The 19823-nt window shown below is 40.6% G+C and overlaps 1 protein-coding gene across 11 annotated transcripts in view; it reads left to right on the top strand.

Annotated features, from left to right (window-relative positions):
* Nucleotides 1-19823, top strand: part of UTRN (utrophin) — a 910930-nt gene that overhangs the window by 617111 nt on the left and 273996 nt on the right. For all 11 annotated transcript variants that reach the window (XM_040350827.1, XM_040350824.1, XM_040350828.1 and 8 more), the window contains 2 exons: nucleotides 4358-4530; nucleotides 10047-10203. In XM_040350827.1, the coding sequence (XP_040206761.1) occupies nucleotides 4358-4530; nucleotides 10047-10203 (330 nt within the window). The remainder of the gene's footprint in view (nucleotides 1-4357; nucleotides 4531-10046; nucleotides 10204-19823) is intronic.

Below are 19823 nucleotides of genomic sequence, written 5' to 3'. Positions count from 1 at the left end.
TTTGAAATCTAAAGTGCTAATTTTAAAGGCTAATATGAAAGTTATTGTCCTAAAAAGTTTTTGGGGACCTGGGTCCTGCCCCAGGGGACATGTATCAATGCATTTTTTTCTTAAAAACTGCAGTTTTTTCGAGAGCAGTGAATTTAATAATGCTTAGAGTAAAACAATAAAAGTGAAATATTCCTTTAAATTTCATACCTGGGGGGGGGGGGTGTAAAGTAAGCATGTGAAATAGCACATGTTTCCCATACTTAGAACTGTCTCTGCACAAAGTGTAATTTCTGAAAGAAAAAAAGTCATTTAAAACCGGACTTGCGGCTATAATGAATTGTCGGCTCCCAGCAATTCAGAGAGGATTCATTCATAAATAAAAATAGCGTAGGGGTCCCCCAAATTATCCATTCCAGACCCTTCAGGTCTGGTGTGGATTTTAAGGGGAACTCCACCCCATTTTTTTTTAAATGGCGTGGAGTTCCCCCAAAAATCCACACCATACCCCTTAATCGAGCATGTTAACCTGGCTGGCCGCAGAAAAGAGGGGGGGACAGAGTGTGCCCCCCCTCTCCTGAACTGTGCCAGGCCACATGCCCTCAACATGGGGAGGATGTCCCCATGTTGATGGGGACAAGGGCCTCATCCCCACAACCCTGGCTGGTGGTTGTGGGGGTCTGCGGGCGGGGGGCTTTTCAGAATCTGGAAGACCCCTTTGACAAAGGGGACCCCAGATCCTGCCCCCTCCTATGTGAATTGGTAATGGGGTACATTGTACCCCTACCATTTCACGAAGAAAGTGTAAAAAACACACACAGTAGAAAAAAGTCCTTTATTAATAAAAAAATCTAAAAATAATCCAGCGGTGGTAATCCACTCGGTCCCGGGTCCCTGCTCCAATGTTGTCGGGTGATTTCCTCTCTGGTTCAGCGATGAGAAGATCATGCAGGATCCAGAGCGCAGCATCGCCCGCCTCCTCTCTCCGCTGGACACAGCCCGGCGAATGACGCGGCTGAAGCTGTGACATTTCTTTTATTGGTGAGGCGGGGCCACCCGTCACGTGACCCTGTCCCCCTCTGACGCACCTCTGCTACGTCACTCGGGAAGCCTGGCTTTCCCCTTGTACCCCATTACCAATTCACATAGGGGGGGGCAGGATCTGGGGGTCCCCTTTGTTAAAGGGGTGTTCCAGATTCTAATAAGCCCCCCACCTGCAGACCCCCACAACCACCGGCCAGGGTTGTAGGGATGAGGCCTTTGTCCCCATCAACATGGGGACATCCTCCCCATGTTGAGGGCATGTGGCCTGGTACGGTTCAGGCGAGGGGGGGGGGTGCACTCTCCCCCCCTCTTTTCTGCAGCCGGCCAGGTTAACGTGCTTGGATAAGGGGTCTGGTGTGAATTTTTGGGGGGAACTCCACGCCATTTTTTTTTAATTTGGGGTGGAGTTCCCCTTAAAATCCACACCAGACGTGAAGGGTCTGGAATGGATTATTGGGGGGAACCTCACGTAATTTTTTTTTTTTAATTGACGGCGGGGTTCCCCTTAATATCCATACCAGACCTGAAGGGCCTGGTAATTGAATTTGGGGGGACCCCCACGCTTTTTTAAAAAATGCTATGAATTAATTCTCTCTGAATTGCCGGGAGCCGACAATTCATTATAGCCGAGAGTCCGGTTTTAAATGACTTTTTTTCTTTCAGAAATGACACTTTGTGCAAAGACAGTTCTAAGTACGGGAAACATGCGCTATTTCACATGCTTACTTTACAGCCCCCCTAGGTACGAAATTTAAAGGAATATTTCACTTTAATTGTTTGTTTCACTCTAAGCATTATTAAATTCACTGCTCCCGAAAAAACTGCAGTTTTTAAAACTTTTTTTTGCATTGATACATGTCCCCTGGGGCAGGACCCGGGTCCCCAAACACTTTTTAGGACAATAACTTGCATATTAGCCTTTAAAATTAGCACTTTAGATTTCTCCCATAGACTTTAACAGGGTGTTTCCGTGGCTTTTCGAATTTGCCGTGAACACCCCTAATTGTTCGTTGTTCGCCGAACAGGCGAACTGGCAATGTTCGACTCGAACTCGAAGCTCATCCCTATTACTGACATAGAAGTGTGTAATATGTAGTTCAATGTATTCTACTGCTGAAATCTTCAAGAAACTCAATACCCTAAGTGCTTTCTAACTTCAAATAAAAACTTTACAATCAGTTTAGTTATGTCGAAACACAATTAATGTAAACTAACTAGATATAGAATTTCAATAAATGGGACAGCTGACTGATTTTCAACAGATAAATAGCATTTTAAAACAATGTTTTCTCTGAAAGCATGAAAATACATAATCATATCTCCTTGTTTCGTCCCATTTTTTGGCATGAGCTGAAAAACATTATTGGTCTCTAAACTGTACTGATAGCTAAACATTAGTTTGTCTATCAGTGCTGCAGCTGTTGAGTCATGTCAAACAAATCTGCATTATGTAATTTCAACGTTTTTCTAAATTGCGCTGGACATTTAGTTGAGAGTACACAATGCGCGTTTAAAAACAAAATCTAGAAATTAATATATAACATACAAGCATGCTACTAAAACGTACAAATTGAACACAATTAATAAATCTATATGCAAAAAATAGAAGTAATTGCCCATAACAACCAATTTTTAATGGTTTTAATTTTCGAACACTGTGTTAATCAATTTGTATTGTTTCTCTAAGAAATTTATATTTTGCTAAATCCTATTGTGTTCTTGCCTTTAAAATCTGACCATTGGTTACCCCTTTTGAGTAATCGTTTATGTTTCAACCCATTTTTAACTTCCATCAACACTAGAAAAGTGACAGCTGGGATCTTAGTGGTTGATCTATAAAACTATTTTTTTTCCCTATGTTTCATTAGTATTTGTATTCTTCCATACTAAGCATAATGCAAAATGTGTTTTTCAAAACTATTACATTTGACTATCAAAGAAGGAGGTCGCAGCATTGACTTGTTGCCAACAGAGCAGTGTTCGTTGAATCTATCCGTTTAGGCCAATTTAGAAGAAACATTCAATAAAATTGCTATGCCTGACTTCACAGAGGTTAATAAATGGAAAACACACAGTAAAGCTGTCCTTACTTCACGCACATACACTTTATACTGAGCACAGTTCTCCAATCTACAGCCCTGAGGACAAGCTATGGTCTCAGAAGCGTTTTATCTGGTCTCCCAAACTGGTAACCATCATCCTATCAGATGAAAATGAAAGGTCATTATCATTTCTTTTTATTATTTCAAGCTTCAGAGACTAGGAGAAGTAGCATATGGTGTGTCTTTACTATTCAAGTGTGTCTGTTTGGCGATACAGGGCATTCTTCATTTTATTAGCAGTACGTTTTTTTTGTTTTATAATTACTGTAAGTTCTTGTATTTTTACACCCTTTGATTTAATTTGGTTGCCCTACCATCTTTACCTGTCATCATCTGACATTGGCCATCAACAGAATTATAGGATTTCTGGGAACGACTGAAACAATGTGCTGTAAGGGGTAACAAATGTATCTAAAACTTTCACAACAATGGATATACGAATAAGTTATTCAAACCTACTTTAGTTTCCATGTCTTTGGTTAAAATATGAACATTATGTGAACATGTCAGCACCTCTGAAGAAGATAGGTAAAAAAATAAGGCATTTCAGAACCTTCCCCATCTTCATAAACCAGAGAGAGAGAAGAGAGAACACATACTGTATACCATTGTGGGGAAAAATAAAATGTAAATGGAAACAAAGTGTGTGTGTGTGTGTGTGTGTGTGTAGCCAAAATGATTTTTTTCTAGTTTTAGGTAAAGTAGAAAGGGTTAAAACCATGGCAGTTTATTGTTTTGCTGTCTATGTCCTGTTACGTATATTTGCCTTCACTTCCTCTCTCAGAAATGCAACCGGAAGTGAGAGGCAAATTCTACAATATGAGAGGAATTGCCCTCTTAAGACAGCTGGCTCCAGAACAAGTACTGGAAGATTTACTCTCACATCCTGTTCTGTTGACAACTTTGAAATGTTTATTTCCCATTAATTTCTGTCTTGGGAACAATGGTCCTAGGAACATTAAGAGAGGGTTAACCAACTTAGCCAGGACACAGACAGCAAATTAAAAACCTGGCAGAGGTTCTATCTCCAACTAAATTAAAGTCTTGGCTCTGTAATTACCCATAATAATTGTCAGTCTTATAAATAAAATTGTAATATTAGTTCTTCATGAAATGTACCCGTCGGTGTTTGCTGATAAGGTAAATTAGCAAAACAGAACACTTTTTATTGGTCCAGTGTCCTGTAGGCTTATATACTAACGTGATTGTCAATTGTTTTTCAGGATATTCAAGCAGAAATCGATGCTCATAATGACATTTTCAAAAGCATTGATGGAAACAGGCAGAAGATGGTGAAGGCTTTGGGAAATTCAGAGGAAGCAGCATTACTTCAGCATAGACTAGATGATATGAATCAGCGCTGGAATGATTTGAAGTCCAAGTCTTCCAATATCAGGTAAATGCAATAGTACCTTTATCAACCTTAGATGTGGAGCCTACAATAACTTCCCCTTTTTCAGGTTTTTCTTTATTTATTTTCACCTGTTATTCTTGCGAATAACACACTTCCACACTCCTCCCTGGAATCTATGGAAAGCTATAGTTGTAACTAGGCTGCTTTCTTGATTTGGACTACAAGTCTACAAACTCCTCATTCTGTTACATAGAGAGGCTTTCTTTTGTAATTCACAAAAGGTAGTTGGGGAAATGATAACATTGTTTGATATGTTAGTTTAGTGCACAGCAACTTGCTGTACAAAAATACTGGAATTCTGGTTTTATAAAGATATATTTTTTCTTGTTGAAAATGTACTTTGCTTAAAAAGGCAAATGAATGTATCCACCATATCTAGAATCTGGTAAGCAACAATATATATCATTTTTGTTCTCAGGTTTAGTCAATAAAATGGACATTGAAATGTAAAGTCTGCTCAATAATGATCCCCATTAATCAGCACGGTCATATAGCCGTTATAGCAACTAGCAGGGGTGGTGATAGAGTAGCATAGGGCCAGCTATGTGCATCAGGGTCCAAGGGATTGGGGAGGGTTTTCAAAGTTAGTTCACTTTTTCATTTTTTTATGAAAATGATTATTTACCCTTAAATTAATACCCGTGGAGCTTCCTTGAATTTCAGGCAAAGGATTTACATGAACTCCAAACTTCTCTGTAAGTTGTCATTAAGCCCCACCTTCTATATTGTAACTATAAAATGTCATATCTTCAGTGAGAAGTAAAGAATGAGACAGTAGTTTGTTTTTTGAATGGTAACACAAGTAAAAGGCATAAAGACAATTGTATAAGACACCTAAAATGCACTGCCCGAACATTGCATCTCACTTGAAACACAGTGGTGTGAAATGGCTATGACTGAGGGGCATAAGCTTTGTATTGCATTTTGTAGGATTCTGCCTAGACCTGTTAGTTTGCACCAATCTGCACCAAATAGGAGTTGTAGTAAGGACTAACATAGTTGAAGGATGGGGGTTATAAATAAGACCAGTTTGGAATATTGTTTGTATTATAGGCTAGATCCAATATGCCTCTCTTTTTTTCTAAAGCTTTTAACACCTTTGTCCATTTACTCCTTCAAAATAAATGGCACTTGGATCATAACACGTGTGATTACTAAGTCTGTGTTTGCTTGATTTGGCAGTCTGGAGTGCTAAGAGATGGTTAAATAGACTGCTGTACATAATACAAATTGAAATTCCTGTTCCCAGACAGAAATAGCAACAGATATGGCCTTTCAGCTTGGTTTTATCCTCTTTAATGGATCAATATTTATATATTTTTTTATTCATAAAGTGAGAAGCTTTTAAAGCCTAAAAAAATCCATATGATCAAAGGCTGTCTTGACACCTTTCAATCTGAGAGGTAAAGTGCTAAGAGCTGTTTTAAATGTGCGATAAAATATACTTTATAAAGTTCAGCTAGTTACATAGTGATGCACAAATAATGGTAAGAGTAGCTGTTACTGCTCATTATTCCTAGTCAGATATTTATAAATGAACATGGATGTACTGTATTTCATAATGTATAGATTGTGTTATCCGGATGGTGTCCCATTACTGCCATTCAGTGCATTTTTATCCTCTGCTAGCACTTTTTGAAAACTAAATAGGTTATAACTTTCAGTAGCTTTAATGCCATTTAGTGTAGAAATGTATTATTTTTTTTATTGGCATCAAGGCGTTAAACAGAATCTTTCACTGATCTTTACACTGTAGAACAGTGTTGGCTTAGTTAGGCCACAAGCACACTAGGGCCCGGATTCAGAAAGGAGTTACGTCGGCGTATCTCCAGATACACCGTCGTAACTCCAAATGCGGGCCGTCCCATCTCGGCGTCTGATTCATAGAATCAGATAAGCCTCAATGTTGCCTGGATACGAGCGGCGTAAGTCTCCTACGCCGTCGTATCTTAGGGTGCAATATTTACGCTGACCGCTAGGGGCGATTCCCAAGACTTCCGCGTTGAATATGCAAATTAGGTAGATATACGCCGGTTCAGAAACGGATGTCCGCCCGGCGCATTTTTTTATGTCGTTTATGGAAGGCTTTTTCCGGTGTAAAGTTACCCCTGCTATATGAGGCGTAGCCAATGTTAAGTATGGACGTCGGGCCAGCGTTGAATTTTGCGTTGTTTGCGTAAGTCGTTCGCGAATAGGGCTTTGCGTAAGTTACGTTCACGTCGAAATCAATGAGGCTTTGCGGCGTAATTTGGAGCATGCGCACTGGGATACGTCCACGGACGGCGCATGCGCCGTTCGTTAAAAACGTCATTTACGTGGGGTCACACTGAATTATCATAAAACACGCCCACATCTTCCTATTTTGAATTAGGCTGGCTTACGCCGGCCCTCATACGCTACGCCACCGTAACTTAGAGTGCAGGTTCTTTCTGAATACAGAACCTGCCTCACTAGGTTACGGTGGCATAACGCCGGGCTTTCTGAATCCGGGCCTAGGTGTTTAGACTTTGTGAATTCAGTCTCACCATTTTTGTGTCCCTGGGAGGCATAGAGGCAGTGACCAACCCTACTGCAAGGACTGTTTCAAAGATTGACAGGCTGAAAGATGCTGTATCAAGTGGTACTCATGTTAAGGGCCTGCTATCTGGGCATAAATCGCTGAACCACAAACAGCGCCAAACTTAAAGAAGTATGACCAAACCTTTTTTGGCTATACCTCCCCTGTGGGTGACAGAAGTGCAGTTAGTTCTGCACACCTGTGACCTGCTTTTAGCCAACAGCAGGCCAATGTCACTGAGCCAGTCCTGGCTCTGAAAAAGATCCCAACTATATGTTCTGGATCTGCCCAAAAGTCTGGACCAGGAGCTGGCTCAGCCTCTCAGCTATTGATTGACAGTCACTGACTCTCTGCAGCCTGAAGACTGAGTGATCAGCAGTATTTGAACGCTCAGTTCCTTGTCTTAGAGGCAATGGGAAACAGCTGCAGCTGAAATCGGTGCTATAAACATCTAGGCAAGTATGATTTTATTTTTTTTTGCAATTCCCAAACTTCTGTTTCAAGTAACACTCAGTACAGCATTCAGCCCCACCATATTTAAGTCTGTCATGGGCTTTGATAGTCTGCAGTCAGCGGAGCTAGACACTGCACCAGTGCCTCCCAGATGCACAAAAATGAGGATTAGGCACATGTGAGCCAAATGCCCAGTGTGCCCTAAAATAAGGATAAACCTCTGTGAAACGGTTAGCATGGATTAGACTTCAGAAAGAAAGAATTAACCCTGTAAAAACTAGAAAGTGTATAGTTGTCTAAATAGCACAAAAGGAAATGACAATGTGCAATAAGTGCAAATTGTACCTTCTCCTATATAATCCTGAGATCAGTTTACTGTACTAAGATAGCTTTAACCACTTCAGCCCTGGAGGATTTGGCTGCCATATGACCGTGCCACTTTTTGCGATTTGGCACTGTGTCGCTTTAACTGACAAGTGCGTGGTCATGCTCCAAACAAAATTGACATCCTTTTTTTCCCACAAATAGAGATTTATTTTGGTGGTGTTTGTTTTTTGCACTATAAACAAAAATAGAGGGACAATTTTGAAAAAAAATCTATTTTTTTTTAGTTTTTGCTGTAATAAACAACCCCCAATAATATATAAAAAAATATATTTTTTCCTCAGTTTAGGCCGATGCATATTCTTCTACATATTTTTTTGTTTAAAAAAATGTCAATAAGCGTTTATTGATTGGTTTGCACAAAAGTTATAGCGTCTACAAAAAAGGGGATAGTTTTATGGCATTTTTATTATTATTTTTTTACCAGTAATGGCGGCGATCTGCTATTTTTATCGTGACTGGGATATTGTGGCGGACACATCGGACACTTTTGATGCTATTTTGTGACCATTATCATCTATACAGCGATCAGTGCTATAAAAATGCACTGATTAGTGTGTAAATGACACTGGCAGGGAAGGAGTTAACCAGTAGGGGGCAAGGAAGGGGTCAAGTGTGTCCTAGGGAGTGATTCTAACTGTGTGGGGGCTGGGCTACCTGTGACATGACACTGATCGCTGCTTCCGATGACAGGGAGCAGACAATCAGTGTCCTGTCACTAGGCAGAACAGGGAGATGCCTTGTTTAGACAGGCATCCCCCCGTTCTGCCGCTCCATGACACAATTGCGGGACACAAGCAGACACGGTCAAGGAGCTTGCTGTGGGCACGCGCCTGCTAGGCGGCAGATTCAAAGCAACGTACCTGTGCGTTGCTTTGCCTACCCATGCCATTCTGCCGACGTATATCTATGTTAGGCAGTCGGCAAGTGATTAAAAAAATTATCAATTTTCCTTGTTTCTCCCATGCAACATTTTTGTGAAAGAGAAACTGCAGAAACAGAGTTCAAGGCAACTTGGTGCACAAGTGTAAACTGGATTTTCTACTTTTGTTTGTTAGTTAAAGGGGCTATAAAGACAAAAATATTTTCCTCTTAAATTAAAGTCTGACAGTAGCTGATAAAGTAAAAAGTAATGTTTTGCATTATAACTAGTTTGATACCTGTTGTTGTATTCACCTCCATCACTCCTGAATCATTATTCTCACTGACACCCTGGTTTGCGGTGCGCATTCATTCTTGCTACATCATGGCCTAATGGGAACTACAGTTCCCATTAGGCTTAGCCTCCATGCCTGTGAGGGATATGAGAGCATCTTCACGCAGGGCTGTAGTCATAGGGAGGGGGTGAGAACATTCTGCTTTCCACCATGCAAAACAGTTCAGATGCTGGTGGAAAGCAAGAAGAGGAGAGACAGGAAATGGCATTTTCAAACCTGGATTACTGTATTTTGGAGGTCAAAAGGAAAAACGAGGTAAGTGATATTTAAATGCTCTTGCTTACAGCAATCAATTGATCTAATAAAAAACTAACCTTTAGTGTTCCTTTAAGCACTTATGGGTTGTAGTTGGATGTCTTTATTCACCCACTGTACATAGTTAGTTACATAGTTAGTCTGGTTGAAGTCCATCTATTTCAATCATAAAAAAATAAATACAATAAAAAAGATCAAATTTAAAGATGCTTACATGACCAACAGATGTTTAACGTGTTGGCCAATTCATGCAAAACAGTCTAGTTCCTCGGAAGTTACAGTAGCAGAATGTTTGACTTGTCCCAATTCATGAAATTTGGCAATGATCATTCTTATGTGAGGCCTTTCCATTTCACTATTTGCTAGCTTTGAGGCATGAAAAAAAAACAAAGTGTGTATGCCGCTTGTACCCATGGATGTACAGAAGTTAACTTCTTTGGATTTGCTTTTCTATTCTAATGGGTTCTCTAGACAGACTGTGAGATTATAGCTCTTTAGTTGAGGTTACTGTAACGGTCTTTGAATTTTACAAGCCAGACTTTTGCAGACCTCCAAGACTGGTTGTCATTATAAACCTGTTTTAAGCTGTGAAGACCTGTCTAACTTTTGGCCTTTGATATGTGTCACTGCAGAACCCACTTGGAGGCAAGTGCTGATAAATGGAATCGCTTGCTAAAATCCTTGGAAGACCTGATTGGTTGGTTAGATGTCAGAAATGAAGAGATAAAAAAGCAAATGCCTGTTGGTGGAGATGTTCCCACTGTACAACAACAGTATGACTTCTGCAAGGTAAGTGTCAGAAGCTTGGCTTCAAATACTCAGTGAGGTTGATTTAATAAAGGAGTAGAGGCCGTTAATGTAAATTTAGGAAAGTGTTTACTTTGACTACCCAAACATATCCTAAAAAAATCCTGTATTTTATTAAAAAAAACGGTTTATTTTCTTTGCACATGATTGAGTGTTCAAAATGTAGGTTAACCTTATTTACTAACATTCATTTTGCTAAGTACAATCACTTTTACAATCACTTTTCTATGTAAACAGCCTCTACCTCTTCTAGTAAATTATCTCATTACCTTTTGTAGGAAAAAAGTACTTTGTAATCTTTATTTCTTCGGTCAAAATAAATATTGTAAGTGGCATACATATCCAATATCCTTGTTCTTGGAATGTCTTTTTTTTTTAAATCTATGTGTTACATATGTAGATATCCTGATGGTTCTAAAATAGGTTTATAAGGAAATTAACTGCTTAGCAGTTAAATTGTGTCGTGTAATGGCTAATTCATTGCCTATGCAGATGCAGAATGTTGACAGGCTTTAGCGCCTACTGTAGAATAAAAGCAGATTTTGGTGCTCTTTGTCTGATTGGCTCGCAGTGAGTATTAAGAAGCATGGTATAGAGCCCATCACTCTTTTTGCTAGCTAGAGACTAGAAGCAGGCAAATGAGGACTTCTGGAGCCATGGTATGTTCTCAAAGACCTGGGACCCATACAGGCTAGCCACCTGTAAAATGGTAATGTCACATAAAAACACTGCATAAACATTAGGAATTTGCATTAATAATTTCATATGTTTCAGTGTCTTTTACTTAAAGCGGAAGTAAACCCATCAATTTAACAGTTTCAAAAAGCAGTTACATTTCCGGCATGCCGGGATTGCTAACTGTCCCATTGGTTGTGCTCTCAAACAAACGGTCAAACCATCCAATGGCTGGTGTCATAACTGATCACATGTGCAGCACCATGGCAGTTGAAGATTAAATATAGGCCAAGATGGCAGCTTCCTTGGCTGAAAATGATAGGTGGGTTTACTTACACTTTAAGTAATAGTGCAGGTTTCCTTTTGTAAACGTTTGAAAGTCAATATAGTCACGCTTTTGTGCAAATCAAAACCTGGTTTCTTTATTGTATAGTACAGGCTCCTTTAGGTCTTGACCACATGTTATATGCTGCCACCTTCAGGTAAGGACACTGGCAAACATAGTTTTTTTTAGGACAGCCTATATACTGTAACACTTCCCAATCCCATCAATCCTCAATTTATTGCTAGTGTACTTAGGTGATGGACAACATCTCTCTACTGAAAGTTTCTGGCTTAGAATTCTAATTACAATAGAAGATTGAAGGCTATGTCTAATTCTTCACATGGATATGGCCTGTCTCCACCTAGCTGCATCAACAACACTAAGGCTATTGGGTTGCAACTTCCAGACTTGTCACATCTATACAGTGCCTAACGAAATTGTTTGCCAGACTTTGCCATATGTTAGGCAGGCCTGTAACATTGCCTTGTAGCCTTTAAGGTTAGATTAGGTAGGGGGCTAGTGAGGTTGGACTGGTGTTTTATGTATTTTTTAATAGGCCACTTTAGAACCTTCAGTCTTTATCTGTTGAAAAATATTCCAGTGTAAGTCAGTTAGAACTGGATATTGTCAAGTAAGGGTTGGGAAAGTGTCTGACGAATGATCACCTTTTTTATTAGACAGTCTTTCTATATTTATTTTATTGTGGATCACACATTTTTTTGGCATCCCATAAATGAAAGTTTTTTGTTCAACCAGAATGAAAAAAACTGACCCAGTTCCCCATCCACACATTCAAGGTAGATGAGGGAATCCTCAGTGCTGAGCTATTGTATTGTGACAGAAGGGATTAAATTAAAATACCTTGTTGAAACAGTTTTTCATTGAGTATAAGGCCTCTTACACATGGGCCAGAATCTCGTCAGGAAAAAAACGTTGTTTTTCCTGATGAGATTCTTGGCAAGAATCACTTGGCGCCCAAGTGTACACACAGTCCTTTCAAAAGAACAGTGCTTTTGAAAGGCAAGAACGAGGTGACGTCATCGCGTACGACGAGCATGCGCTCGTCACATTCGATTCTGTCGCTGCCAACTTGCTTCACCCTACCTATGCCGTGGAAGCTACCGTGCATGCGTCAAAGTCATTTCGAGCATGCGCGGGTCTCCACAGCAACAGGTAAGTATACACACTCTCGACAAGAATCTCAACAAGAAAATAGAGAGCAGTACCTCTGTTTTTCTCGTCGAGATTCTGGCCAGATTTCCAGACGAGAAACCTGAAAGCCTCGTACACACGCTCGGTTTACTCGGCAAGAAAGCTCTGCCAGCAGTTTTCTTGCTGGTTCTTGCCGAGAAAACCGACCGCGTGCACAAGGCTTCACTTGCAGACATTTAGAAGAGATCTCTGTATACCCTTTCCTTTTTTGAAAACTGTTCCCCTTTGGTGAAGGGTAATACTAATTTGAAGTTTTTCCTCGGCATCAATCGAAGAACTGCTATAAATAGATTTTTGGCAAAACTCTGTGTTTATATTCCAGACATAGACTTGCAAAGTTGAAAGTAACACAAGAGAAAGCAATATGAATTTGACGAGGCCTAGTGAAATTTTATTCTGAAGATAAAACCAAATTTTGATTAAGCCTGCTCTGCTTTTTGTCTCGGGCATTACAAATCTCATTATACAGTGTGCTACTTTGCAAACAACAAATGCAAACTCCGGACAAAAAGTACTGAGCGGACATATTATAGTTTTATTAATTTCAGACTTTTTTGTAGTAATTTAACAAGGTTATTCATCATGGTATTAAATGAAAGTGGAATGGGATGTGATTATCTATTAAAAGCACACAGCTCAGCCTTTCCAAGAGTTTTTTATTTTAATTTTTTTTGCCGTTCTGTCTCTGAAAGTAGCGTTTGCTGTGATGGTGTGTATACTTGAATGCGATATAGGGAGCTTCATTAACTAATTTTGAGCCCACTGAACTATTTTCTGTAACTTTTTGGTGAACATTCTTAAAGCAGATGTTCAGTCAAGTTATACTTTTTTTAAATACATATGCAGTATACTGTATATACTGTTACCATCCAAAGTTTTTTTTTTATCCTGTTCACACAGTCTTGTGATTTACACACTTCAACACTGCACAGCCAGGTGGGTACAAATGTGTTTCCTTTATCAGCAGAATCCAATGTCTCCTTTTCTGCCTTCAGCTTGTCAATTAACCTCCCTGGCGGTATGATTCTGTCTGGAATTACGTACCAAAAGCGGTACATTTATTTTGCAAGGAAATTGGCGTTTTATACTGTAGGCCTGTAATTTTTAGAAATAACTCACTTAAATCTGACCAAGCAAGAGTCTTGTAGGCATCCCGGGTATGATTTTTTTTTTTAAAACAAAATTATAAATTATAATATAATAAATAATTATAACAAATAATAATATAATTATAATAAAAATTATTCAATAATGTAATCAACTCAAAATCACTGAAATTTGCAGTTGCAGAATTGTCGCTGTCATTATTTTATTTTTTTTATGACGAATTTCCCCGCAAATCGCTATCGCACATTTCTGCAAGTGATTATAATTTATTATCGCTGTTTTCTAGCTGATCTAAAACCATTTTTGACATAAAGGGACACTTTTGGACAATCTACAGTTTTTAGGCAGAAATGACATTTTTTATTATATAAAAGTACATGTAGGGCACTGGGCAGACCACTAGGGACAAGGGGGGTGTGTATTTTTTACATACAGTACTGTAATCTATAAGATTACAGTATACTGTATGTAATGTGTTTGTTTACTTTTTTGAATTTGGCGCCGTTCTCCGTCCCCGTGCGTCGTAACGTCGCAGGGAACGGAGATCGGCGTCACACGGGGACTGTGAATCGAGCGAGGAGGTCCCGCTCGCTCACACAGCGGGTGGCATCGCTGGATCCAGGGACAAGGTGAGTAAACCAAGCCTGTGGATCCAGCGAAAGGTAAGCCCGTCCAGCCCGAGCGTGACTCGGGTTTGCCGATCCTAACATGTAAAACCAACCCCGAGTCACGCTCGTGTTTACCGTCAGGGGGGTTAAGCAATAAAGCTGATGCATCTCTTCTGTTCATTTAGCAGAGAGGTGATCTAGCAATTAATAAAACAAACAAAAAAAAGCCATTCATTGCTGTACAGTGTGACAGAGATTTGTAAATGATAATATTGGTGGTTCAGAATTACAAATCTGCTGAAAGATAAAACAACACGTGTGTATTTAGTGGAATTCCACAATAAGGGCCCATTCACAGCTGTTTGTCTTGGTGTGATGTGTTAACATCACACTATGGAGTTGATTTACTAACAAAGAAATACATTAGGGAGTATGGGAAAGTGAGTGTAGTGTGCAAATTGAAATTCCCTATTTCTGCAAGTCCACTGATTTACTGTTTGATTGTACCTACCTTGATTGTACTAAGACAGGGGTGCCAAACCAGTGGCCCGGAGGCCACATGTGGCCCGCAGAGCCCTCTCATGTGGCCCACGACCTCCTGCTCTGGGGATGCAATAAAATAGAATTGAATACTGTTATTAACCTCCCTGGCGGTATGATTATGTCTGGAATTTTGTATCAAAAGCGGTACAATTTTTTGCATGGAAATTTGGCGTTTTATACTGTAGGCCTGCAATTCTTAGGAATAACTCACTTAAATCTGACCAAACAAGAGTCTAGTAGACATCCCGGGTATGATAAAGTTTGAAACACAAAATCATAAATTATCGCCGTGGAAACCCGCACATGCTCGAAATGAGAATTTTTTTCGTAGAGATTATGGCCAGATTTCCCGAAGAGAAACCTGAAAGCCTTGTACACACGCTCGGTTTACTCGGCAGTTTTCTTGCTGGTTCTTGTTGAGAAAACCAAGCGTGTGTACAAGGCTTAAAATGTACGGAGGGTCAATCTGTTGAACATATTGTGATCAGCAGTATTGATCTGTTTGTCTGTGGCCTTATCTGTGTTCCATGATGACAGCCTATAGCCTTTATTATCTAATTTACAGTATTTAGCACTGATGCTGGAATCTCTCTTGGCTGGTTCCCAAACATAAAAACATCTTCCATGTGGTCCTATAAAAATATAGGAATTATTGCTGAAACTATAAGGCCTCATGCCCACGGACGTTTTTACAGCCACTTTTCTGAGCGTTTTTTGTCGCTTAAAATGGCTCTCCATGTTAGCCTATGGCCTCATGCCCACCATGACGTTTTTGAGCTGTAAATGGCTAAGCTGTTTTTAAGCTGCAAAAAAAAACCTGGAAAACGTGATTTAACAAGGCTTAACGCTGTGTTAAGCCCCGTCCGGCGTTTCTTTCTCTATTCAAAATCAATAGTTCCCTATGGGAGCTCATTGATTTGAATAGAGGTCGCACCAGAAGTTGGATCAAGATGATCCGACTTGCAGGGCGACTCGTGTGAGGAGAATCTTGAAGGGGAATCCCACGAAAATTTAAAAAAAATTCCCCTCAGTATGTGACCAAGCCCTTCGATCTGGTATGGATCTTAAGGAGAATCCCCCACACCGAAAAAAAAACGGCGTGAGGGTTCCCCCAGGATGCATACCAGACCCTTATCCGAGCACGCAGCCGGCAGGTCAGGAAGGGGGGTGAGCGAGCGCCCCCCCTCCTACACCGTACCAGGCCACATGCCCTTAACATTGGGGGGAGTTGGTGCTTTGGGGCAGGGGGGCACTGCGCCCCCCACCCCAAAGCACCTTGCCCCCATGTTGATGGGGACAAGGGCCTCTTCCCGACAACCCTGGCCGTTGGTTGTCGGGGTCTGCGGGCGGGGGGCTTATCGGAATCTGGGAGCACCCTTTAATAAGGGGGCCCCCAGATCCCGGCCCCCCACCCTATGTGAATGAGTATGGGGTACATTGTACCCCTACTCATTCACCTGGTGGAATAAAAATTTCAATAAAAAACACTTCACAGGTTTTTAAAGTAGTTTATTAGGCACTCTCCGGGGGCCTCCTTCTGCTCTCCGCGCTCCCCAGTTCTTCTCCAGCTCTCCGGTGCCTTCTTCGGGGGGCTGGCCGCCGCTTTCTTCTCGGTATCATGGTATCATCCTGGGGGGAACCTCACGCAATTTTTTTTTTTATTTTAGCTGGGGTTCCCCTTCAAGATTCTCCTCACACGAGTCGCCCCGCAAGTCAGATAATCTTGATCCGACTTCTGGTGCGACCTCTATTCAAATCAATGGGCTCCCATAGGGAACCATTGATTTTGAATAGAGAAAGAAAAACGCGGCTGAAAACTAGCGGGGTAAAACGTGCATTGAATTCAATGCAAAACGCGGAAAAAAATTGCGTTAAAAATTTCCTGGCATCTGTACTAGCTTTACAGCCCGTTTTTTAAAACATCAGTGGGCATGAAGCCTAAAGGCCTAATGTTATGCATGGATAACAAAAAAAAATGCTAATGGCCACTAAAATCACAGGGGTTGATCTACTAAAGTAGTACAAGCTTTGTGTGACAAAGTGAATGTTCACCTTGAAAAGGAGATGTTAGTAAATAAGGTGAATCCATGCCCACTTTGAATACAAATTATGTGAAAAGGAATTTTTTTTTTTGCTAGCACAGGAATTGTTTATTGGAATGGGTGGCTTGACCTTATTTATTACATTCAGTGACTACTCATTTTGCAAAATTAAATATAGAATTGAAAGTCTTTTGTTAGGGTCACACTTTGTAGAAAGACATAACAGAAATTATGAAATGTTCTGTTCACTCTGTTATCTTGGACTAAGAAACACTTTATCTCTATGCTGTGGCGATGAGCCCAGAGGGAGAGTCTGTAGTTTAGCAAAAAAAACTATTTGTTAACCCAATAGGACATTTGGGGCCAAGTGTGTTTCTGCTAAGACCAAAAAGTATTTTGATGTACTTACAGGAATGAAAGAAGGAGAATTGTACATGAATCACAGGGATGTGCTGCAAAACTTTTTTTTTTTTGTATCCCCGAAGTACAAGGTTGAATTCAGTGGACAATATAGTATATCATTTTTCAACTTACCCGTATTTATTGGCGTATAACACACACAGGCGTATAACACGCACCCTAACTTTAAGAGGGAAGTTTCAGGAAAAAAAACTTTCCACAGCCCCCTGTGTATAACACGCAGGCACAGTTTACCCTCTATTTTCAGGGTAAAAAAGTGAGTGTTATACGCCAATAAATACAGTAATTACTCTACAACACAAAAATGTGTCTGCACCTTTCCTTTGTGTTAAAATGCATTGACAGTTGGATTGTTTGGTGGGTTCTCTGTATGATTGTTACATCTTGCTTTCTCAGACTTTCTCTTTTGTACTTGTGTTTAACATTTCCAGATGTAGCTTAAAACACAAGTTCAATGTTCTCGCGTGTCGCTTGAACAGTAAAGCTGTTTTATGTCTGCAGAGGCAATTCCCTGATTGTACATAACTGATCCACCAGTGCCTGAGCTGTATACATCTTGTTTTATGTGGGGAGATGTTTTTTTTTTTGTATTAAACATGCTGTAAATGAGCTACAGATTTTGTGCGAGCGCAGTCTTTAAATTATGCCTAAACCGAGCATTTTAAATTAGCACTGTGAGTTATCTATGCTGACAAACACGATCAAAAGTTTTACTTTCACTACTCATCATATCCATCATTTTTTATTTTGGGCTAGGTTCACATCTAAGCCGGCACAGCAGGAGTCCAGTGTTCTGTTTCAGGGATGAATTTTTGCCCTGAAACAAAGCCAAAGACGCACAGGACTCCTGTGGAAGCCACTCCTCAGCCGCAATGGAGATATGTGAACCGGCTCCATAGAGAGCCAGTCACAATCCCCTGTCAAGCAAATTGGTGCGGAGAAACGAACATCCAATTCACACTAGTGGGAACCCAGCCTTATAGTTGCAGTGACATGTTTCATTTGAGCCACAGTACACATGTATGTATGTTCTGCTCATCTGTCTAATATGCATACTAGTAGAACAGTTACTAGTATGCATACAAGTTATTAATGGTATTATGCACCATAGGCAATTCAAGCAAAGCCTCATTTTAGATTTTCAAGTATGTGTTTGAGCCTAGTGGGGGGGGGGGGGGTTTATCTGACAAACATTTAAATGGTGCCAAAAATGTACATAGAACTTTTGCATACTTGCACATTTTGATCAGTCCCTGCCCTAAAGGATGTTACAGACAATGGCCCAGATTCAAAGAGATTTGCTCTTTTTTTGCGGAGGCACAGGGCAACGATTTTGCCCTGCGCCCCCGAAAAATTTGCGCCGCTGCCCTCGATTCAAGGAGCAGTAGCTCCGTAAATTGCGAGGGCCCGCCGGCAAAATTGCCCGGCGTAAGCGCGCGCAATGTAAATGATCCCGCCGCGCCGATCGTAAAGCGCATGCTCCGTCGGGAAACTTTCCCGACGTGCATTGCGGCAAATGACGTCGCAAGGACGTCATTTGCTTCAAAGTGAACGTGAATGGCGTCCAGCGCCATTCACGATTCACTTACGCAAACAACGTAAAATTCGAACGTCGCGATGCGGGAACGACGGGTATCCTTAGCATTGGCTGCGCCTGCTATTAGCAGGAGCAGCTTCACGCTAAGCACGCCGTACGGAAACGGCGTAACTTGCGTACGCAGGGCCCGCGCAACAATTGTGAATCGGTGTTAGTATGCAATTTGCATACTATATGCTGATCACAATGGGAGCGCCCCCTAGTGGTCAACGCAAGAATGCAGCCTAAAATCTGCGTGGCATAAGAGCCTTATGCCACGCAGATTTTAGGCTGCAGTCGGCACTACGATGTTCCTGAATCAGGAGCATTCGTAACGCCGGAGCAAGTAAGCAATTGCGCTGCGTAACCTATGGTTACACAGGCGCAATTGCTTCTTGAATCTGGTCCAATATATATATTCAACTCATATATTCAAAATATAATCAACTACCACAGTTAAAAACATTTTTCTAGACTTCTTATGCCACGTACACATGATCGGAATTCCGATCATGTTTGGGCCCATCTGACTTTTTTCCGTCGTGTTTGGAAATAGAACATGTTTTATTTTTTTCCGATGGAAACCAAAACTATAGGAATTTCCTATCGTCTGTGTGCAACTCCGACGGAGAAAAAAAACACGCATGCTCAGAATCAAGTCGGCACATGCTCGAAAGCAAGACAGCTTGAACGGAATTTCCGACAAAAAAATTAAAATCGGATTTTAGGCCATCGGAAATTCCGATTGTGTGTACAGGACATAACTTACAAGTTCTCTTTGTGCTTTCATGGGTTTTCTTGCACCCCAAAAGACAATCTGGTTAGGTTAGCTGGCTTGTGCCTAAATTTGCTCTAGTATGAGTGGATGTATGGATGTAAGATATATAAAAACAGCGATGGTTCAATTGGCAGAGGCTCCTAGAGTTGTTTCTTTATTTTACCAAATAAAATGTGTGTCATTGCTTTATATTGCCACTTCTTCAATTCAGAGTGATAACATTGATGTCTGCAGGTAGAAGTTTCATAGGGTACAGTATGTGTGTTGAACATAATTCAAAAATATAAAAAGAAAACATGAAGCATATTCAATTCAG

Source organism: Rana temporaria, chromosome 4, assembly GCF_905171775.1.
Source record: "Rana temporaria chromosome 4, aRanTem1.1, whole genome shotgun sequence".
NCBI lineage: Eukaryota > Metazoa > Chordata > Amphibia > Anura > Ranidae > Rana > Rana temporaria.
This window is presented reverse-complemented; position numbering and strand designations above follow the sequence as displayed.